Genomic DNA, 24,191 nt, shown 5'->3' with positions numbered 1-24,191 from the left:
GATGAACAGTTTTTGAAATTGAAGATCTTAACTTCTGTTCTTTTTTGCATTTATCCTTCTGTGAATACTAAAGTTACTTAAAACCCCCTTAATTTACTTCAAATAGCTCTGATTTTTGAGAAACTCGAGTATTTTATTGTAGTGGAAGTTGTAAAAATAAGTAGTACTTCTAACATTTTTTTCATGCCTATTTTGGTGCGCTGTGTGTCACTTAAATTGTCTTTATAACTACTGGATCTTTCCTAATATAGTTATCATATGGCTGTGGCATCTTTACATGGATAAGTGGTGTTGTTTTGAGAAGATGAGACAGGTTACTGCACAATACAGCTGTTTCTCTGCATGCTGTTAAATGTTATTTATTTTGCTGTTCTTCTGTTGACAGTCTGAATATACAGATTTTCTTCTGTGTAGGAGCTAATTTTTCACTAGTTCATGTAAAACCTCCTACTTAACTGATTTTATGTATACCCCTTTCTTCCATGTGCCTAGCAACTTTGTGGGAGAACTTTCACTGAATAACCTGGTTTTATTGACTAGCTGCAGTCTGAATTTATACTCTATTACCCAGTAAGGGGGGCCAAAAGGAAGGAATTGGTTGGAATCTCTCAGTAGCAGAGCTCTGGAGACTCTGCCTTTATGCATTAGAAAACATTTGACGCAGTTTAAATTTTGTTTCTTTGCTGCAAACTAAACAGTTGTGCTGATAATGAATGATAACTGCTACATCCCCTAGATACAGTTGGTTAAATTTAGATGTTTAATGGCTTTTAATGTTGCGAAATATGTTAATATAATATTAAGATCCCATTTTATTATACTGACTTGTTCTTGGTATCGGTAGTGATGTGGTCACGGTTTACTAAAACAATAATCCCCAAGAAATGGGTCATTAACAGTAGTTAATGATTACTTGTGATCTATGGTAATGACTGATTTCTTTGGGATTATTGCTGTTATAAACCATAATTACAGATTATTACTGCAATAATTATTTTCTAAAAGAAAAGACATCCTCTGTCTAAGTAGCTGCAAAAGCAAATGCATTGAAAATTTTAAATAGTGAAAGTCTACAAGAGGAAAGGAAGTTACATCTTTTAATTGGTAGTGTGCTAAGAGAGGAGGGAACAGTGATGCCTCAGAACATCATCAAGTATCATCATATAATTACACGTGAGCTATTGCAATTTGTAAAACAGAAGACAGGTTTTATTTATTAAAAAAAAATAAAAAATAAAAGTTATTGGCTAAAGTGATTGTCCTGTTCTTTAAACTAGCAAGCACCACTTCATAGTTGCATTTTGATACCATCTTCAAATGGCCATTCTTTGGCAGCTCTTAATGCTAAATTCATGTGAGTACCAAGTGTTCTCTTAGTTCAGCTCCTCAGTCTTTAGCTAGTGATGGTGCTGGTCTCTGTGTGCTAAATTAACAGTTGTTGGTACTGCGGTCTGTGGTGTGTCTGATGAGGTTTTTCTTGGAGCTGTTGTCCTGTTGGTGATAAAGCAAAGGTCTTGATATTAACAGGCAAATATATTTGTTGTAGGACAGTATCAACTGCCCCTTCAGATTATTATTATTTGCAAATGGAACAGCAACAATGTATGAAGATATTCAGAAGTCTTCCTCGTTTAGGAGTCTCATCTCAAAAGTCAATATTTGTTCCTTGTTGCAGTGTTTTCTGCTTGAAAACTCATTATATACCTATTTGTGTGGAAATATTTTAAAATATGACTGAGATTGAAGATAAACCTTCCCAATACTTGTCTTGAAGTCATCTGCATGTTATTCCATGTTCTTCATTATCATTTAGTTTATATTTGATCATACTGTCTTTGTTTTGTAGTGGCTTTTTTCCTACCTACAGAACTTACATGTGCAGAATACACAGTACTATATACGTGTGACAGAAACAGAATGTCTTAGTTTTGTAGTATATGTAACTATATGGAATAAACCAGATTCAGGTCATAACGATGCTGGAACATCTCAGAACTATTAATGGTTCCTAATTTAAGGAGCTTATGACTTAGAGCATTCATTTTTATCTCATTTCTGGGGGTTTCCAAAATAAAGCAATGCAAAACCTGAGGAAATTAAGTACCATTTAATGTTATGTGAATGGAGAGTAGTTTATCAGAGAATGTGAAAGAAACATGATATAAAACCTCCAAGGTTTTGGCAAATGCTCTGCATGTAGCAGTCCCCATATGTGCATAGAAATACTCAAAATAGAATGTTTTAAAGTTGTAATGTGACCACATTTGCTTATCTGTAGTCTTTTCTTTATGCTAAACTTCAAACTGTGTTCTGAAGACACTTTATTCATCTGTGTGTACTGGCTTCACTCTTGTAAGTTATGCTGTCATCACTTGGTGTAATCCTAGTGATGAGGGTAAGGCATCTAGTTTATGTAAATCTCCCAGTTATTGCAAACCCTTGTAACTTTGTAACTTGATTTAACTTGCATGGAAGCTGTTTTGTTTCACTTGTCTTCACTGTTGTTATTTTCAATTTCAATTGAATTTATTACAAAGTACTTTTTGCCAAATGAAGGTGGAGTCTAAAAGTGGCTTTACCGTTCTGTAGTCTCCTTGTGTTTTAGTTGAGGAAGGAACCTTTAGGGGCATCGTGAAGTTTGTGCAGGTCTATATGCTACGTTGGTATATGAGTCTTAGTTTTGATACTACTTTAGGAGAAATACTGCATCTTTGCTGAGAGAGGATACCATTGCTTACTGGATTCACAGCTTAGAAAGCTGAGGCTGGAATCTGCATGGCTCGGTTAGGTAGTGGTAGGTCAAAGATGAAAGGTATTACACCATAATGTGCCAAAGAGATTAAAATAACCCAGGTTCGCAGTGGGGTGGTGAGTGCCTAGCAGAGAGAGGCCAAACTAATTCTGAGTTGAGTGTTTGTAAACTTGAGTTCCATATTTTATAAAGTCAGATTTCAGTATTTAAAAGTCTGTACAAAATACATGAAATATAAATAACTTCTTGAGTTTGCAGGAACTAAGCTTTACAGACATGATCCTTATGTTGTACTCTACCCTTAAGGTACCGTTCTGGGATCCATTGGTGCCTTAGTGGAAACTGACAACTAAATAATCTGCAAGATCAGAAGGAATGATGACATAGCTTGAAATGTATGACCTCTGTCTTTCAAACTTAGGAAACAGCCCACTGAGACTTCCAAAACTAATGGTAGTTTACAGATTCTCTTCTTGAAGAATATGTCTGACTTAAAACAGAAAAAAAGTCTTTTGTGCAAACTGTTTTTCAATTTCAAAATTGGTATTATTGGTTGAATATTACAATAAATACTTTATTTGAAATAGAAATAAGAAATTAAGCAAACTGTAGAAAGTCTCAACCAGTTCCTAATGCCATGAGCAGGTGCTATTGCACCACTGTAGATAAAAGTGTTCTATCCTGTGAATTTGTAGCGGGCAAGTGAATATACTGGATTAATTGCATGTCTAATCTTTACCAGGCTGGTTTGCTTAATTTCTATTTTGACTTAGGTCTTTGTGTTTTATTTATAAATGCATTCAGTTTAACAGGCTGTTCTAGTTGATCTGTCAGTTCTCTTCAGATTTTTTGGTTAATTAATTAGTCTGGATAGGTTTTAAATCAGCGGAAGGGAGAAACTTAACCATTTTCTTGACAGCATTCCACAGTCTGATACCTCATAAAAGTGCTGATACCTTATGGAGGCGTATTGTGCTAGCATAATGGCTTATCATCAGTAACTGTTCTTTTTTTCTTTTTAACATTAGGGCGTCTGGCATGGCTTGTCTATTTTGTGGGTACTTTTGTGGGGGGACGATTGACATACACTAGTACTGATGAACATGATGCCATGGATGGAGAATTGTCCTGTCGGTAAGTGTTGCTTTCTTTTTTCTTTTGTGATGTTTCAGTATCAGCTGATATTTTGTCCAGTTTTTGGATGGTGGGTGTTCAGGGACTGTATGACTTTCTGTGGACTGAGACCATTCCAATTGCATTGATCTTTCCTCTGTCATCACCCTGGGTAATGAAGAAGTCATTAAGGCTGTCATTTCAAAATGATGCTTCAGAGAATGGAAGAGTTTTAAAGGCAAATACATCTCTTACTATAAACAGTGTTTAGATATGCCTGGGTAGCTAACTGTTCTCATTTTTGTGCTATGCTTGTATATAAACGTTTATTTTAATTGTGAGGTATGTTTATTTATTATTTTCTGCACTATTTCCTCATGTTAATCAGGAGTCTTGCAAGTGAAGGAGTGCAGAGAAACTCCTTCTGGTCAACCTGCTGCTGGTCAACCACTGAAAACTTGGGCTAACTTTAATACTGGAATTCAGAATAAAAAATGAGGCTCTGGATTTAAAAAATATGGGTGCTGTAGTCCCTCCCCATCATGCAAACTTTACTGTGAGGGGTGTGCTAGGGATTATTGTGAATTGCATATATTCTTTATGGTAAACACCAAGAATGTACCAAACACTTCCTTATTCCTTGTTTATGCCCAGGAGCATGTGAAATAGGGCATGCATCTTTGATCCTGGTATTTACACCCACTAACTAACACATGAAAAAGGGCACACAGTTTAGAACTGGATAAAAAGCTTTACATTTTCTCCTTTTTTTCTTGCCTTCCTAATCTACCCTGGGGCTGTGTGGTGTTAGCAGTCTTCTACTATGTTTTTATTAATAGTGAGAGGTTTTAATATACAGGCTTAGAGATGAAGTAGCTGTTGACTTCTAATCGAGTTACTATGTATTTCAGCATTGGGAAAAGGTGAGAATAATTTTATGACTTAAAAAAAAATAAATTAAAAAAGCTGAAATACTCTTAGCTGATAAAAGCTGAAGTCAATTCTTTGAAATCAGTCCTAGTAAGAAGACATGTACTGTGTAAGGATTTCGATCAGAAAATACGTGTTTGTTCTGATGTTTTAAGAGAGACAGAAGTAGAAAGAAATGATGCAGACAGTGTGTTACATACTGCATGTATAAATGTATTTCTAAATACAATAGTTTCAGCTTCCAGGGAACTTGAACAACTCTTGTCTAGCATTTGCAGTTTGTGACCTGTGCTTCTCAGTATATTTCTTTCAGTGTGGAATTAATGCTCTAAGAAATTAAATATTTTACAAACTCTCCACAGAATAACATATGCATCTGAGAAAATTTAAGCGACAAAGTAATTAGAAAAGCATTATGGTTATGTTTATATTTAATAGTGGTCAATTAGCATAATTAGCATCTAAACAGAACACAATCCTAGAAGATACTTAGGCAAACAAAAAATGGGTGATGGGTTCCTGAAGAAATTAGCTGTTACAATATCATTTAACTTGAGAGTTTTCCTGAAAATGTCTTTTTTCTGTCATTAAAGAGTTTTTCAGCTCATATCTTTGATGGATGCCCAGTTACCACAGTCTAGTAATGAAAAAGTAGAACTGGCAATTCTGTGGTTCTTGGATCAGTTTCGCAAAACCTATGTGGGGGACCAGCTTCAGCACACCTCAAAGGTAAACATTTACTGTAAACCATGCAAATTGAAACAGAAAAGCCTGTGCAGCAATGGACCTGCCAATATATCTTGCATTTATAAACTGTGAAGCTTAGCTGGTGGTTGATTGGACAGGTGGATAGGTAGGTAACTTACTGGTGTGATGCTCATCTGAGCAAGCTGCCTTATCATATATGCTCTTGAGTTTCAGCATGTAAGGAGTTAATATTTTAACAGCTATGTTCATTAAACAATTTTAGGTTACTTTGCATTTCAATTTTTTATTTCAAACATTTAGCTGGGTTCTGCTATATTGTGTTATATTTCACAGCTGGGTACACAAGATTTATTCTTTTAATAGTTCTGTTCTTTTGACAGTTACTCATTTATGTGGTTTCCACTGTATTTCTCTCATTACTTGGCTTTTCTGCATTTTAAATAGGGAAGAGGAAAAAGTAAGATGCATTTCTGAAGAAGCAGCAGTTAATTCACCTTAACTGTAGGGGACAGTCATAATATAGATGTTATAAAGAGAATGTCAGTAAGATGAGATCAATTGATCTTGAGAAAAACCGAGAGAATTGGGTTGGAGCCCCAAGCAAATCTTTAGCAAGAATTGTGACAGTGACTGAGATCTGTTTTTACTTCTGTACTACAGTCCCGATCTCAAGGATTCTTTTATTCCTTCAGGTTTGAACTGTACTTTAACTTTATTGAATGGTTTCTCACTTAAAATTAAAAATAAAGTTTTGCACTATATGGAATTACTTTTTCATAAAAGCAATGTGTTCTTTCAATTGTCAGAGCTCATTTGTTATTTTTAAATATGGTGCAGTGTTGTAATGCTAAGTAACGGAAGGTACGGAGTGCAAATGTACTCATGCTCCTGCTATTTTCACTAGGAAAACTCCTACTGATGGCAATTCAGAGGCAAAGTAGTTGTTATTCTCATCTCTAATTCCCAGATGATTTTGTCTTTCTGTCCAGTTTTGATCGGTTTTGAGGGTTTTGATTTAATCTTTTTGTAGTCTGACTGACTGGGATGCTAACTGTGTGGAGAAGTGAAGTCAATGTATAGCATGCTGTAACAGAGTGTTAGAGGAGATTGAATACCTAGGCATCACATCCTTCATTAGGCAAGGCTGGAAGAAGAATAGGATTGTGGGTGAAGCATTGCACACCTGGAGCTCCCTTTTCAAGAGGAAAAAAAAAAAAAAAAAAGCAATAGTTGATTGTTTGCCAGCCACACCAGAGTTCTGGACATAGGAATTTATGTGTTTTGAATGACCGTAAGACTGCCTCTGTGACTGCATTGTGTGAGGAAGGTTAAATGCTGAGTAATTACTAAGTTAAATGCTGAGAAAATAATTGAGTAAAATGCTAGCTAATGTTTCCATCTGATTTACTGACGAGCACTTAGATCAGAAAGAAGGAACCCTTCCTGACATGGGAGAAAACAAGGTTGAATTCAAGAAAACATTTTTTTGGTGGTAGTTCTGTTGTTTTTTCCCCATTCCATAAGTGGACATGAATCAAACTGGCAATGTATCATGTTCCGTTTTCTGCCTTTGGTTATGACTTACGTCTTGAATATGACCAGCCTGGGAAAGTAAAAAATTCACAAAGATGCATAACAGTTCAAGGGATGTTTCTAAATAGATCCAGTCTAGCAACCGCTTAGTTCATACAAATGCATTTTCAAAATGTGTTTTTTTGTAGTTTGATTACAATATCTACCAGCATAATTTATTGTGCAGTCAAATTACACTTTCTTTTTCTTTGGTTTGCTGTAGTATGTCTGATAAAACAGCCTCTCATTTGCATTCATAGAATCCTGTGGTTCACATCCCATGACTTTTAACTGATCATACAACAAAAACTGTAAATATTGTGGGTTTTTTGTTTAATTTTTAGTATAACAAAACATTTGTATATATTTTATGGCTAAGAAAGCAACAGAAGGCAGCACTTGTATGATGATTCTTCTGGTTTTATCCTGCTGTAACAGCAAGTGTAGCAGCAGATGGCATTCTACCCTCACAGTTGTAAATCCTCTGATACTCTGTCTTGCTGGCAGGTATCTACAAATATGCAATAAAAAGGCTCGCACTTGGAAGCAGAAAAATTAGACGTATATCAAATGACTAAGTTAATGCACATTTATATAAATATTCAGGATTGCTTGAATGTCTTTATTTACAGAATGGGTAATGGAAATTTTGCTTGCTTCAGCCATGTTGAAATAATTTTTAGAAGTATTTCCCTATTTGATCGTATGCTTGCATACAGAAAAGCACACAATGGTTAGAAAAGGTTGAATGAAATTGTAGAACAAGTTATATAAATATATTAATTTTGTTCATTAATTAACTAATTTATAAATGTGTGCATATTATAAAAGCAAACTCATTATAGAAGGAAAATTGGCTAGGTAAATACATGTAAATGCCTACTTACTAAACAGTCCACTGGGTCTCGATGTCTAAGGAAGAACAGAAAAACCTTGGAGATATCTTCTGTGATATTATAATATACTTTAGGTACTGTTATATTTCCAATACAAAAATAATACATCAAGATACCGTCTTTTGAATTAGACAGAGCAGTGAATGAATATATATATTATATTTATGTTAAATACGAGACAGGATTGTTTGGTACTGTATAGCACTATTGATATTTGTCTGTCTACCAAGATATGTTTTGTTTTAATGCTGATGTAGAATGATCTTTTTGTAGCATATTGCTGATTTAGATGCTGGCAGGGTAATAGAAAATAAGTTGTCTGGAAAATCACTTTGTTGTGCTGTACTGAAACTATAGTTTCATCTTCTAGTAGTTACCTACAAAACAGTGGCAGCTCTGTCATTAACGTGCCACTGTAAGCCACTAGGGTAAGTTGTGTAATACTGCACTGAAATCTGCCTCCCGACATCCAGCACATTACTAATTAAAGAAAACATGAATTTGAATGACTCTTTTCTTTTGTGGTATGGTTAACACATGAACAACTGTACAATTATTTATTTACATTTGTAACTGACACTAGGCTGGGAAGAAATAATCACATAGGACAGGATTGGGATTCAGAAGGACCTTCGTAAGCTGCAGAACTAGCCTGAAAGTTGAAAATGCTGATCAAATGCCATGCTTAGGAATGAAAATTTAGGCTTATGACTAGCAATGGCAAATCTCTGACCAGGCATCATTATTTCACATAATGCTGTGGAGATGAGTGTTTTACAGGCAGGGTTACTCAGCAGTGTGTGTTGCTTTTGCACAGAAGAAAATACCTCTTTGTGGATGTAGTAGTAGAATGTTATGTCAGGAGCTGGAGGTTCTTACTCAGTTTTGTTTGATTCTGCTGGGGCTTCACCTGCAGCATGTCCAGTTGTGGGCACCATGCTTTTGATAAAAATGTAGACAAATGGGAGAGTATGACAACAGAAATAAGTTATATAAATATTCTTATCTGTATAGAACCAGCTGCCTTGGTTTCCTTTAGCAAAGAATTTTGGCGTAGGACACAACTCAAGGACACATGAAGGGTTGTTTTCTAAATCCTGGTGAATCCTAGTGAATAGATGCTCTCAGTGTCCTTGAAGGGAAAGGTGATGTAGTAGGCTTAATAAGATTTCAGGAAAGCTTTTTAATTATAGCAGTAGCAGGGTGTTGATGAAGGCTACCAGGATGATTTGGGGACTTTTGATTTAGTCTAGGTGTACTTAATTCATTCTTCCGTGAAGAACAGAACAAATGAGAAGTCCTGCTTTGGTCTAATCTCACATTTTGTGATAAGACTATTATAAATGGCTGTGGTAGTGTGCTGTGGCTTAGCCAATAAAGCATGCTTAGGGGGAAAATAAGTCCTGTGTATTGTGCATTATGTTGATCAACCACTGATACGCATTTTTTTCTGTTATGTCAGGTTTTTATTTTAGCCCAGTGTGTTCCCAATAATTCCGTATGGTCTATCTGAATGAAGAAATAATATGAGTAATAAGGGTGACAGGTATTACAGTATCTGAACATGGAGAGCCTGCCTCCTTTTCCAACATGAGAGACAAGCACTGGGAGGGGTCCATAACCTTCCCTAGAGTGGTTGAAACTGCATCTGGTGGGAACCCCCTCCTGGGGAGGGGTGGCTCATGGCACCGGGGCTCACATTTGGTGCTGTGACAGACTGGTAGCGTGCCATTGCCAAGAGCAGATCCAAGTGTAACTTGATGGATAAGTTTTGCTGGTTATTATTTCACAGGAAATTCAGCTTATTGAAGATGATTACTAAAATTTCTTAACTTGAAGTTTAGTTTAATGCTAAGGGGTCTGCATAATCCGGTGTCCTGGGCCTAGGAGTCATGACTTCTAGCAGCGTGCTGTTCAGCTTTTTGTATCTGTGCGGCTTATAATAAGGTTATGCCAAAGATTGTTCTGGTTGAAGAATTCTTTCAAGGTACACTTGAGAGTTGCTCTTGCAGTGTGCTCTTGAAAAATACTTACAGAAATAAAGTTCTTACTGCTAGTTCGTTTGCATCTTCAGGTTTGGTGTGAATGCTTTCAGATGGTAAAAAGTAAAATAAAATGTTTAGATTATTATAGCGATTCTACATAACAAATTTGTTTATTATTTGTATAATAAATATTACATAGGCTTTAGAATTAGGGTGTAGAGCTGTAGATCATCTCACACTGTTTTTTTCTTTGCATTCTAACAGACAAGAATTTCATCTTCCTTAATTTTGCACTTGTCATGTGTGCTTTCTACAGCATGTGGCGCTATTTAACTAGATTTATCCCTTTAGTTTACTGTTGCCATTCCTGAATTGTAGAGGTAAAACTGGAAGGTGTGAAAATAACGTTAGTACTAGCAAATGTTTTAGACTGAGCTGTGCTCTTCAGCAGAGCCTGTTTACAGATGACTGCTGGAGTTGTTTTTTCAGCTTTTATAAGCAAAGCAGTTTGTTGAAAATCTCACCCATGATACTAATCAGAATAGTAAAGCTTGCAAGTTTGAGGTTTGTTTTGTATGTGAAAAATAACTTACTGCTATTTCCTTAAATAGTTTAAAATTAAAATGTGTTCAGGTAACTTTTTTGCTCTACCACAAAGCAATTTTTTTGTTGTTCTGCTCATTCTAATCAAACAGTAGCCCTACTGTGTTTTGAGTATTCTGGTGGTAATTTTAACCTACCAGGTGGCAGTAGTTTGAGGGCTACCTGCAGAAGTAAAAATCAGTGGGTGTTCCAGCAAGCCATGCTTTTGCTTTGCTCCAGCCTTAAATAAAAGTGAAAGGGACCCAAGGCAGAAGAGTAGGAGTTATAGTTCTGACTCTTCTGCTTCCGGGAAACAACCCCATGTACAGATGAAGAGATGTGGATGTCGTCATCTTCAGGTGCATCAGATGAGCAATCTGTGGAATCAGGTCTGTTTTTTACACTAGGGCAGGTGAGAGTAAACAAGGACAGGAATGTTTCACAAGAAGGCTTTGCAAATACAAGCTGAAGCATGATTTTCAAGTGGGATGGGGGATGCAAATGGAATTTCTTACTCTATCCTGTACTTTTTTTTTTGCTTATGTGGTTAGTATAAATATGTTACTGCATTAACATTTAGGATCACATCTGAATGTGTTTTTAAAGCTTTTAAATTATAGACTTGACATGCGAGGTAGATCTGCATTATGATTAAAAAAAAATATCCGGAGGGTTTAGAATTTAGACTACAGTGTGTTTAGAGGAGAGGAAAAATATCATTTCCTTGCTATGTTATTTGCAGTAGCTGAAAGCAAAAAACATGTGTAACCACGTATCATCTAAGCTCTGAACAGAGGTTTGTCTTCTAATGTGTAATGTGTATGCTGTTGACTTATGTTAGTTTGCTATTTCTTCAGTATATGTATATTTGATTACATTGCCTGCAGCCACAGAATCATGACCTAGCCAAAAAAAAAAAAAAAAAAAAAAAAGAAAATGCCACCAAACAACAAGAAAAAAAAATAAACCAAAACCAAAAAACATAGCTAGAAGGCTTTGACTGCTTTCACCCTGCACATGCTAAGACTCAGAGATCTGCAGGAATCCCACTGATTTTAGTGGGGACCTTTGCAAGTGAAGGTGTTGGATCGTGGTGCATCTCATAAAAGATTCTGGGTCCTAGTGTCTTCATGATTAATGATATCTTAACACTTATGAATGATTATCCTCTTCTGAGCTGTAAAATATATATACTGTTTTATTTCATTACAATGAGGTGAAGATCACAACACTGACAGGTGGTGGAAATTAGCAGGCAGTTTTGAAATTGTTCTGTGCACTAGAAATTAGATCTCATTTTAATTCAGCTTTTCCAAACTAGTAAATGAGGTTAATGCCATACATATTCAGCTGATATGGATGAAGAAATTGATATAAAGTAGATCAACATAGCTACAGGGCTACTTTAATTTATAGGTAAAGAGGCAGTGATAAATGAAAGTAATGTAGTAGTGGTCACTAAACTCCTCAGCCATCAGGGATTCAATAGTGTTAGCTGCTCATTAAAGGCATTGTTGGGGTACATCAAATAGGAATTTGAAAAGAAATAGCCAACTAACCCTTAATTATCAAAATATAGAAAATACTAATTATGCCTTAATTAGCTTTTCTTTTAATGTACTGAAATTGTTACTTTTTGTGTAGCACAAATGGATAGTTATATCAACAATAAATAGGTTGTTTTAATAACTTTCTTTTACCTCTGGGAAAACCACACTCCAATTTTTAATATGCAATAATGCTTCTCTCTAGCCTGTAGGAGATGAAAATTATTAAGTAGCTTTATTTTTTGAAGATTTTACAGCAGCTTTGGGAAGAATTATTTCACCATGCATCAATTATTTTTAATTGAACTGAATATTTTTCAGATAGCATGAAATGCCTCTCATTTAAGTTTAACATTTAGAGTTTGTTAAGGAAGCATTGTAGTGAGAATTGGATACAACTTATTTCTGTGGCATATTTTAAGAACAATACAGAATGGTTGTTTCAGAAGAAAAGTATTGTCTCTGATGTTTTTCATGTAATTGGGCTAAACCTCATGTTCTTGGTCCACAGCTACCCCGCTGTTTGTGGGGCAGCGTGATCCTCTTCCTCTAGTATTGGATCCAATCTCCTTGCAGGTCCTACAGGAAAACCAAGTGGGAATTGGCTTCAGTGGAGATTGGATCTATCTCGTACTGATGAAAAACTTCAACATCTGCTGCAAAATCCTTTTTCTTTTGAGGCAGCATGTAGCTGTAAAGCTATATATGCAGGACAAGAATGTCACAAGTAGGACGTGGTTGGTTTTATCAGGCACAACAGGGATGGTGGGTATTTTTTGTTTGTTTTCTTTTTTTTAGATAAATGATGTGAAGGAAATGCTACATGGCGCTGGTCATAAAAGCCTCCAAATTCAGGTAGCTCTCCTTGCAGAATGAAATAGAACACAACTGCTGCTACAGGAACCAAACTAGATGGCATGGTGGTGGGTGATCAGAATATTGCAGGATTTTTCAAAATGTGTAGAACAGGTACAAACATCCCACCTAAGAAATGTTATTCATGACATTTTTGTAAACCTTTTCTTCTAAACAATGTTAGCTTTAAAGTTGAGCAACTAATATATTAGTTTTCTGCACAGACCATGTCCTTCGTGAGTGGAAAGAAATTTCAGCCAATATTCCTGGACTAATATTTCAACTTAATTGTCCAAAAATGGGACAAGCTAGGTTAATTGGTTCGTTGCTTATAAAAATGCACAGTTATTTTGAGTTGTGTCTTGCTCTGACAACCTTCTTGCTTCATGTGAAAAATAATTGGATTTCCATCGAAGAAATCTAATACTTTGTAAGATTGTTTAAATACTTATTGCCTAATTATTTGCTCTTCTGTTTATTAAAATAAAAATAAGAAAAAGAAAAAAGGACTAAACCATAATCTGAGACATTTTAATGCAACAGTTTTTATTTATAACGCCTTGGCAGACTTTAAGTCACAATATACTGTCCCTATTGTTTAACTATTTTTAGGAATTGCTTAATTGAATTTATTTATAATTTTGAAATTCTGTTTAGGAAAGAATCGATCAGGACATAAAGACAAATATTAAGGACTTTGCAGAGTCATAAACTCTGAGTTTCCTCATCAGGTTAAGTAGTAAAGTATTCTTTATTTACATATCTTCAGTTGTGTTGTTTTCTTTTTACTTGGTTGTTTTATGCAGGAGTCAATATGTTTTTCTTCTTGGACTATACTACACTTTCTCCTCTATGTTTGCTTGTTATCTTAATGTTTTGTTCTCTGTTTTCCCAAATTAAAATATATATATATGTACTCCTAGTTTTCCTCCTCCATTTTCTGATGCTATTTAAAATATTTAAATTCTTAAAGTTTTTTTTTTTCTTTTTTTTTTTTTAACTGCTGTGTTCTTGCTGTTTGATTACCTGTGCATTTATCTTACTAACTTGTTAGCTTTTAGCTCGTTGCTCATGACATCTTACAACCTGAATGAACCTTTATGTAGTCATTAGTTAATCATATACTTGCAATTAAAGGATTGGTTTCAGTAAAGTGCTGTGCTTTTTTATTTTATAATTTTGTAACACAAATCAGGCAATCTTAAAAATAAATAATTAGCACAGTTGAGTTCTGCAGTTGGCTGTAACTGAGCTTTATTTTGTAGCTGCTAATAAAGGCACATTATCATGTTCAGGCATCGCAATTATCATTGAAATGTGTATGTCCATTAACTGCAACATTAGGCTGAGGATATAATTACTGTCTAGAGCCAATATCTTTGTGAAGTTACATCTATGATGCTATTAAGCTATAAGCAATATTTGTAAACTAATATTTAAACGATTCAGAATTGATACCATCACTTCCGGACTTAAAAACTAATCCTAATTCCACTACAAATTATTGACTTCTTAAGTATTTGGCAAATACATTATTGGGTTGTTTGGATGCAATTATAATTTGTGATTTGAAAGAGACTGCTACTTTTTAAATAGCAAGTGCTCAGAACAAATTAAACGGGTGGCAGGAGAAGGGAGAAGTGGTGGTAACAGGCAAATGCTGATAAAACAGTGGTACAGTATGTTGCAAGGATTGTAGGTACATTTTTTGGTTTGGTTTTGTCTTCCTGTAGTAGTTATATTAGGCAACTGGGGGGAATGCAACACACAAAAAAAAACATGCTAAGTATGCATGGCAGTAGCTGACTATTCAGGAATTAATTTTTTGTTCTAACCCCCTGTGAGTGATAGCCCTAAGTTTGCTTACCTGTCTCATACATTGAAACTTAGGAAATGCAGGCGGAGGGATACAGGTTAAACAGAATCCATCTTACTGCTTTTTTTTTCTCTTATTTTGAGTGCAAGTGCATTTGAAATATTTCTAGCATAGCGAAACTATTGCATTGTTTAGCAACTTCTACCTGATGTCATCTAATATAATTCTTTTTCCTATTTTAGAAAAGTAGTTTCAAATTTTGCTTTCATGTACCTCTACTTTTTGTCTTACTTAGCTCTGTTTCGTCTTTATGATCGGACTTAGTTGTAATGATATTACCTGTTTTCTCACCACGTCACTACTGTTTTTTGTTTGATAATTCAGTTCACCTCAGCCAGACTCTGAGCAATTTCTGACTGCTGGACCTTTTTCACTTGTGCTGTATATCCCATACCAGCGTAGCAAGAAGGAATAAGTAGGAGGCAGGGCATCTGAAACAGGCTATCTTGTGACTTACTCATCTAAGATCTATTGAGTTTGTTGCTGTAAGTTGACCTCTTACCCTCATTATTTAAGTAGCTTAATGAATTAATTTCACAGACCTTGCAGTAAGTAAATTAGCCATCAGAGTTCGGATCGGAGTGCATAATTCTTTAATATTAGGCTACTGGAATTTTTATGACTCAAGTTAAACTTAATTATGAAATTGCATATTTCTTTAATGCAGAGAGGAAGAAATCTGCAAAATACCATGATAAGTATATCTGCAAAAAAAAAGCAAAGTCCTGGGAGGTTTGATTGCTCTTGTTGATACTGGTGAATAATACCAAGTCTGGTTAAGTACCGTGTTTGTAGACTGCACTGGTCAGCAATGCTAAAAGGGTTTTTTCTGTTTGTGTTTTAGTTGATCAGCTGGTTAGCATCTCCTTAAAATTGCTTAAGAACTTAATGTAGTTACCAGTGATTTCAGTATATTACTGAAACCATCTCCTAGAATTGTGTTGTCCTTTTAGGTTTATATGGGGGGTAGCAGCGTTCTTAAATTGGAATTGTTCTAGAGTACTATAGTTCATTATCAAGCTCTCTTTCTGAAGGTATTATTTTACCCAAGCGACAATCTTTCCAGGTAGATTTATGCACTGATATTTTCCACACTTTCATGTGAAGCAAATGGGATAATTAAGTGGATAAAGTACAAGATTCTGTTCTTTGTGACCTCAAGGTCAATTGTTTTTGACCTTACAAAAAAAACAAAACCACCACAATTGTTTCTGACCTATGTTAAGTGTTATATGCGAACTGTCAGTCTCAGGTTATTTTCTCTGCTTGGTTTGTGAGGCACAAGTTCTAGCAAAATCCAGAATTGCAAAGAACATTCTATTTCTCCTTTTACCTTCTCCTCTCACATCACGGCATTTTTTTCCCCTTAAACAAGATTAGATGGCTTGCATGCCTATTATGATGGTTTATTCATATATTTTCCTCATGCTTTTTAGACTTAATAGCAAGTGTTTATATTGAAAGATGAATGCTGATCCTTTAAAAATTAAGAAGGGAAACGAGCATTGCAGAGCAGCATGTACAGACAACTGTCTCTTTTTATCAAGCTGTTGTCACCTAACTATCCATTCTAGCCAGCAATACATCACTTCCACTCCAGAAGAGATAAAGTCAATGGAACTGAATTGCTAAGAACTATTTCCTGCAGAGCAGCAGCAGTCAAACCCAGGATATACTATGAGAAACCTTTTGGGGTTTGAGATATGAATGAGGCTTCAGCTGCTTCCTCTATCTTGCACTTCCTTTCATCTGGAAACTTTCCAGGATGATGAAGTCATCAGATTTCTGAATCAGGATTTTAATTTGGAATACACTTGGCTTTACCTGCCATATGCAAATATGAAAGTATAAATGGCTTGATACTATCCGCTGGCTGAGTTTAGCATAGTAAGGAAAATATCCCTATCAACATAAAAGGTTACAAGTGAGTTGGTGAAGGATTTCCTCTGAGTCACCTGTGGTGTTCTTCCTATGTCCTGTGTTTAGCATCTATATGAAAATAACTTTACTAAGAAAGATTTGCTCAGAAACCTCTGCCGAAAGTGTATTTTGATCGTTTCCAGTATGCACTCCTGTTCTTACCAGTATGTCAATTCATGGCTCATCTTAGCATTTTGATAGTGCCTGCACAGTCCTTCCAGTGCTTTCGTAATTTTAGGTATTCTCTAGTGAGTTAAGATGTTCCAGGAAAAAATGGATTCAGTCTTAAGTTGCTACCAAATATTAATAAATAAATGAGGTAGGTATTCCTTGATGATGTGTCTTCTGTTAGTGTTAGGGGGTTTCATCTTGCTCCTGCCGTAATCTATTAAAGGAAATATTTCCATTAAGTCCAATGCTTTTCTTCGTTTGTTAATTACCTAGGTTATTTATACTGTTACCAAGATCAAATAAACTCCAGGCATGAGTGTTCAGGATTTACATCTGTGTTTCTGAATGCTTTTAGCAGCATTGCCTCCTGTTGACTAGCAGGTCAGCTGTGGCCTTTCAGTCTCAAGGACTTACTAGTAAAGTGAAATGTAAAATGGGTATTTGCTAGGCCTTTAATGTTACAGAGTGCAGTGGTTTAGCTCTCTACATATATCCCAGAATACTGAAGACCTTTTTGTAGTGGTCTGCACAACTGCAATGCACAGTCTTATGCTTCTCCTAATTGAGCTTTTCCTTCCACTTAATTGACGGGATCTCAGGACACTTAACTAGAGTAGTTAATTCCCAGTCAGGACAGGAGACAATAACATTGTTTGGTAGTTGGTGAGCAGGTGATCAGTAATTCTGTACAGGGGAGTTTCCCTTTTTCAGCTGAGATGTAAAGGTTTGCTTTATAATCAGAGACTCTTTGTGACAGAAGGGTTAAACTAGAGTTAGTTCTTGTGGCTATAACACATAGTCCTTCACTTGATTGTATAGTAGACAAATGAGAAATCCCTAAAACATACTTTTTCTAGAGAATGGTCTGTTTGAGTTAAGAACACACAAAAGTGACAATTCATAATACCTATCAAAAGATCAATTAGGTGCAACTCCCTCCAGTACCCTAGTGGAATGTTTCATTTCAGTCGGTTGCTTTGGTGAGTCTCTTCTCATTTACTACCCCAAGCTTTACTTTCTGTGCTAGGCCTAGGGAGTTCAGAAACTGAGTTTCTTCTGTTTCTGTCATTAAAAAGTAATCAATGAAATAATGGGGAAATGAAAAGCAAGAGATCAAGTGTGGGGAAATTGTGTGAGTGACTTTTATGGGCACCTGAATTTTAACTGGGTATTTTAAAACTGTTTTTCTCATCTGTTTTAGGCATGTTCTTTCTTCAGTGCTCATTGGAAATACTTGCAGAGTCATTCACAACAACAAAAAAAGACTGTCATAAAAGTGGGGATGAAAAGAAGGTTTTGATTCATTCTTAACTAAGATTTTTTTTTTCTTTGTGATAATTTTGAGTGTAGAAAATGTGTAGAATGATTATTGATTACAATTGAACTATTTATTTTTGGGGGTGATTCTTAACTGTGTGCTCAAATGATCTTCTCTTCTGCAAATGTATTTTCTTACAACTACACAGGAAGGATCGCAGAATGATTCGGTTTCGAAGGGACCTTAGAGATCATCTCATTCCAACCCTCTGCCATGGGCCAGGACCCCTCCAATTAAATCAGGTTGCTCAAAGCCCCATCCAACTTGGCCTTGAACACTTCCAGGGATGGGGCATCCACAGCTTTTCTGGGCAGCCTGTTTCAGTGCCTCGCCACCCTCATAGTGAAGGATTTCTTCATAATATCTAAATCTACTCTCTTAATTTAAAACCACTACCCCTTGTCCCTTCACTACACTCCCTGATAAGGAGTCCCTCTTCAGCTTTCCTGTAGGTCCCCTTTAGGTACTGAAAGGTTGCTTTAAGGTCTCTGGAGCCTCGTCTTCTCCAGTCTTAATGAATCAGAGAATCATAAAATGGTTTGGGTTGGAAGGGACCGTAAAGGTCATCTAATTCTTCTCCCCACAATGGGTAGGGACACCTGCTAGACCAGCTTGCTCAAAGCCCCATCCAGCCTGACCTTACACATTTCCAGTCCATGACCTCAGCTCTCTCAGCCTGTCTTCATAGAAGAAGTGCTGCAGCCCTCCTGATGATCTTCATGGCATTATTTTAGCATTTAATCAATCTTGAGAAGTTTGGTCAACTTTCTGAGTAACTGCTTAAGGTCTTGTTTTCTATTCAGTGAGACCCATTGAGTTCAGAAGCTGAGGCAACAAGGGTTTTCTGAAGTTTTAATGTTAGGGCTTTAGATGTGGAGGTTTGAGAGATTGATTGCATGTCCTTGAAAAATTGGAGTAAGAACTACGGGCAAAAGGTTACCTAACTTAGAGACTGTGAAAGCCCAAGACAATTAAATGGAGTTGATATGAGACTCTTAGCCTAGCAGCATTCTGAAATTTTATTCAGAAGTGGGTTGGTGAAGGTGGTCTGGCTGATGAAATCTGATTTATTTACTTTTTTCCGCTTTCCACTAAATGTATGGATCATGTGTGCTTTTTGTCCCAGTTTATTGTAGGAAAAATGGTATTCTCTGATATACTAAATGTCTTTGTCTTTACATTTCCAAGTTTGACTGGGAAAATAGTGCTTAAAAATAATAAATATGGAGACATTTTCCTTTGATGTGATTAGTTTTGGCGGTCACAATCTAACGGGTGTACAAGACATTGTATCAGAGGCTATCTAATGGTATTAGGTGTATATGAGTATTTTTTTTCTCCAGTAAAAAGGAAAATGAACCCATTTCTACTCTATTTCCTTTTTTGTGTTGCATAGAAGACTGGCGTCTGGGAAGTCTTGTGGCAAACCAGCCTACCCTGGGTCATTCGCCGCCATAGGGAGGGTTTGGTTTGCCACTTGCAGATCTAGAGAACCTTTATGAGATAAAGGTCCGGGTGACAAGTCAGTGTCTCTAAGTGTGCTTTCCATCCAAGCAAAGTAAGCCAGTGAATTATTTTTTTAACCAATATGAGATGAGGAATTTCAGTTTAGGTGTCTGTAGTAGTGTTGGTAGTCTAACTTTTTGAAGAAGCAATCTTCTTTAAACTTTCCAAGCCATTGAAATAAGCCTATTTTTGCAAGGCCACAGTGCTCAGGTTGGAAACCATTTCACACCATCTTACTGCCTATTTTGGATACTGTTACAATGTGAACATCTTGAACTTTAGGAATTCCTGTGGTATAATGTCTTTCTTAAATAGTCTTTTGTTCTTCCTTCAAACAAAATATTGAATTCTGTAACTTTGACTAATGAGGCTCTTCTGAAAGTGTTTTTAACATGCTATGAAATAAATGATTTCAGCTGAGATCAGGACTGAGAATACCAGCTGCTTTTTCTGGTTGTGTGGCCCCTGATAGTAGATATACAGTGCAGTAGATAATTTTCCAAGCAGGATATATGACTATTTCCGATTTTCTTTCAGAAAGCAAGTTCACCAGTAAGTTTCCATGAACTGAAGATTCTGACACTTGCAGTACTTGCAGTGCACGTACATGATTTTTTTTTCCACATAGGCTACTGCCCATGTTCAGCTACATATCCAGCTGAGGTTCTTCAGAAACTAGAGTCATTCCAAGTCTACTGTGAGTGAGAATAAGATGCACTGTTTCCTATTGCTATTACAAGGTTGTTTATAATCTATTAGAGAGACATAAATTCTAGAAGTGCAGTTTCTAATGGTTTAATGTGGACCTGAGGAGATCATAGATATCTATATTATTCAGACTTCCATGTTTTCTTAAAAGTTGTTAAAAAAAGATGTCAAACTAATAACATGTTTAAGTAAATCCACGCATCCTTTGAATTATAACAGAACACTGCTTTAGCCTACAGTTATCTAAAATAAGTCATCACCTACCAACTCACTGAAGTCAATTAGTTGTTTTTAGGTCAAGGGGAGGGATTTTGGAATTTTGACTAATCAACAGCCACAGAGAAATTTCACTGGTAGTTCTGCTTCCTTCCACTTAATCTGTTGCATAGATACAGGTATCTCTATATTTCCTTTCTGTAATAGTATATTATTTTCTGTAGCTTTTTGGGAGATTCATTAACTCACCATCCTTCAAATTAAAAATGATGATCTTTGGAAGTTCAAATGAATTGAAGGGAAAACGGCCATTTGTTTCTCTGGACGTTTACTCTACTAATACACATAATTTCATTATTCTCATGCAAATCAGGAATTGCTGCACCATCATTTGCTCCGTCTGTCATTTTTGAAATTAATTGACTGGTGATAAATACTGCTTATTTCTTCATGATATCAGTTTTTCAAAAAGTTGTTTCTTTAGTGTTCCCGCTGAAAGTACAGAGATGATCTTCGCCATATGAGATAAATCACAGGCTTACCAACTGCCTGTATATTATATAGCCCTTCTGTGTAAGTGATGTTTGACAGTCATGAGTTACTGTGGTTAAATTTAGTATAGGATTGGGACTATTCCTTAAGGCTGCCAGTACCTTTTGAAGCTAAGAAGAAAAGGTGTTCTCCTCAACAATTAGGGTTAGAGGGAATTTTGTATTTTGCAAAGTAAATATCCAGAATCAGAGAGAAACTTTGATTCATATTTATTAGTGTTTATCATAATCCTTTTAAGAGTAGGGAGCTTCCATGGTCTATGTCCTAAAATCCGCCATTTCCTTTACAAATATTTACAAATAAATAACATGTATTGGGAAAGATGTAATTTGTATTTCAAGTAGGAAATCAGCAGAGGGAGCACGAGTTAACAAACAGAATTATATTCAGTGTGATGGACTGGTGACTGAAATGGTTCCAGTGAACAAGCAGTGAATAATCAAATACTTGTTTGCTTCATAGTCTAGAAAGAACTAATCACAGTAACACTTTCATACTACCAGCTTGACTACACTTAGACTGTAAAATAGGTAGTGTTGTTTCTAGAGGCATATAGGGCTGTCGTGTAGAACTGAGCTATGGTACGTAGGGATGTTTCATGAACCTTAAATAAAAGAGTGAGCATAGTTGCGTTACTTTTAGCAGTTGATTATGAGGCAGTGTGACTTTGTTATAGTTGCCCTTTTGCTTTCTTCATTGCCCAGTAAGGAAGTACCTTGTGGGGGTATCTACCTTCCATTCATCTCTGGAGGGCCAGGGGGATGAAAGCAGGCGGGTGGAGGCTGATCGCTCTGCGGTGTCTTCACCTCCAGGTTGGTGACGTTGAGCTTCCTACTTCCTTTGATGCTACTTGGGCCCAAAACAAGTGAGAAAGTACTTAGAGGAAAACATGTTTCATTTTTAAGCATGCTTAACCTCAATAGTTATGACAAGTTTTTAAAAATCTGTGCATCTGAGATGGCATTAATAATTCATGTGTGTTTCATTAAAAAAAGAACAAACTGTCTGTAGGGTCATTAAATTCTTACTTGGCTAAGATCATCAAAGTTTAGATGACCTAATATGGTACATGGCTGGGGTCGTAATACGCTGCTTGAAAAAAAAATACCTTGTGATTTAGTTTTGATTCTGACAATACTCAAAAGGATTTGTTATGTCTTACAGACCTTTCTGCAAACTACTAATGGGATGAACACAATATATCACTTTTATAATAGTGAGCTATTAAAGGCAAACATAAAGCAGTCTGAAGCCCATAAGTGCTGCCAACAGCTCCTGCTTTAATGAATTCCCTTTTAGATGTCCATTAAATGCTCATGGCAAATGTACTCATAATGGAAATGGCAAATCTAAATGGGTAGATATGAATAATCCATGGAGTTTAAATTCTGTTTATGATCATCTTCACATTTAGTTTTCAAGACAACGCAGTTTAGTTTTCATTACAGTTTGGAATAAAGAGGACAGGGAGTAATTGATTGCTTCAAGCAGATTAAAATCAATGGGTTGCTTTTCAAAGAACCCGTTCAATGCAGTAATTTCAACTTTATACATTGATTTAGGAAACTCTACACAAAATGTTTTGTGCTGTGTGAACTTTTATGTGGAAAGACTAATACTAATTTTATTTCTATATATCTGTATATAGAAATATATAGAGGTTGTTATCAGTATGTGCATGAGTAAATAGTGATCTATATTAAGTCATTTTGATATTATTGCACTCATATAATGAATCAATGAGATTCCCGTCATCATTGTAATACTGTTTGTAACCCATTAGCACACAGAAATTACAGCCCATCATACATCATTACTGTGATTGAGGCTTTATTACCATATTCTCAAATTGCCTGCTTGCTATAAAACTAAATAGACACCAGACAACTATAGGTAGACGATAGACTGTGCATTATTGTACTGGAATAATGAAGGATTATTGTAGCATAATGGGGCACAACTTATGAGGAAAATAAACTTGGCAGCAAAGGAGAACTTGAGTGTTTTTAATGTTTGTTGTTAGTACTTTAAAGGTCAAATATATTTGTTATGATCAAGTTACTGTTTCCTTATTTCATGAATCATACCCTTTTCATATTTCAAATAGGCCTTCTTTATATTTAAGTATTTAAAACCTAGGAACTGCACTGCAACATTCACCTCTAGAGACAGATTGATGGCTTTTGAAGTACTGGGATGGCTGTGGAGAGGTGGTGGGGAGGCTGGTACAGCATCCGTAGCAATGCACAGTTGTATTATGTTGTGCTAAAAAGAAGCTGAAGAAAAACTACATCAGCTGATAAGAATTGATTGAGTTCTCCAAACAGAGCATAGGCAAAATACACACCAGGAATTTTAGGAGCTGTAGAGAAAGATCTTAAAAGAGGAAAAAACGGAATTTGGACTCTGGGGAACTTAACAATCCCCTGTGAAAGAACTGGGGACTTTCACTTTACAACAGGAGGACTCAGGATGCTCTCAAGGTAACTTCTGATACCATGTTCTTGCTTTCTTCTCTCCATTTGCTTACACCCTCTTTTTCTCCTTAATTGCTTTCCTTTTTGCTTCTTTCACAATAAATTCTTTCTGTGTTAAATCTCTTCAGTGAATTTGAAATATCACCTGAGCTAATTCATTCATACACCTAGAGCTTTTATTATGTAGAATTTAGAGTGTTCCATAACTGAATGTGTTCTTACTAGGCCAGGCATGCACCATTCTGCTGAGGAGTAATGGAAACGTTCCGAGCTTCTGTAGCGGTTCCAGGTTATTACAGTGATCAATTACTCGTGTTTCAGGAGGAGCTACAAGCCTTGGTTATGTTCAAGTACCAAGCTATTAGTGTCCATATATGTCAGACCTATTTTAAGAGGGCATGTAGTAAATGGATGTTATGAACCATAGTGAAAATGGAATCATTGTTTCTGGAAGCTTGTATTCAAGTGGACAGTGAGAAACAACAGGTCCTCACAACAAACAGAAAG

General features: G+C 36.0%; 1 protein-coding gene across 2 annotated transcripts in view; it reads left to right on the top strand.

The window, feature by feature from the left end:
- RANBP17 (RAN binding protein 17) overlaps window positions 1-24,191 on the top strand; it is a 162,752-nt gene that overhangs the window by 23,876 nt on the left and 114,685 nt on the right. For both annotated transcript variants that reach the window (XM_084535479.1, XM_084535478.1), the window contains exons 13-14: window positions 3,781-3,886; window positions 5,389-5,524. In XM_084535479.1, the coding sequence (XP_084391605.1) occupies window positions 3,781-3,886; window positions 5,389-5,524 (242 nt within the window). The remainder of the gene's footprint in view (window positions 1-3,780; window positions 3,887-5,388; window positions 5,525-24,191) is intronic.

This window comes from Aythya ferina (genome assembly GCF_964211825.1).
Source record: "Aythya ferina genome assembly, chromosome: 14".
NCBI classification, from domain to species: Eukaryota; Metazoa; Chordata; class Aves; order Anseriformes; family Anatidae; genus Aythya; species Aythya ferina.
Note: the sequence above shows the minus strand (reverse complement) of the source record. Positions and strands in the feature narration are given on the sequence as shown.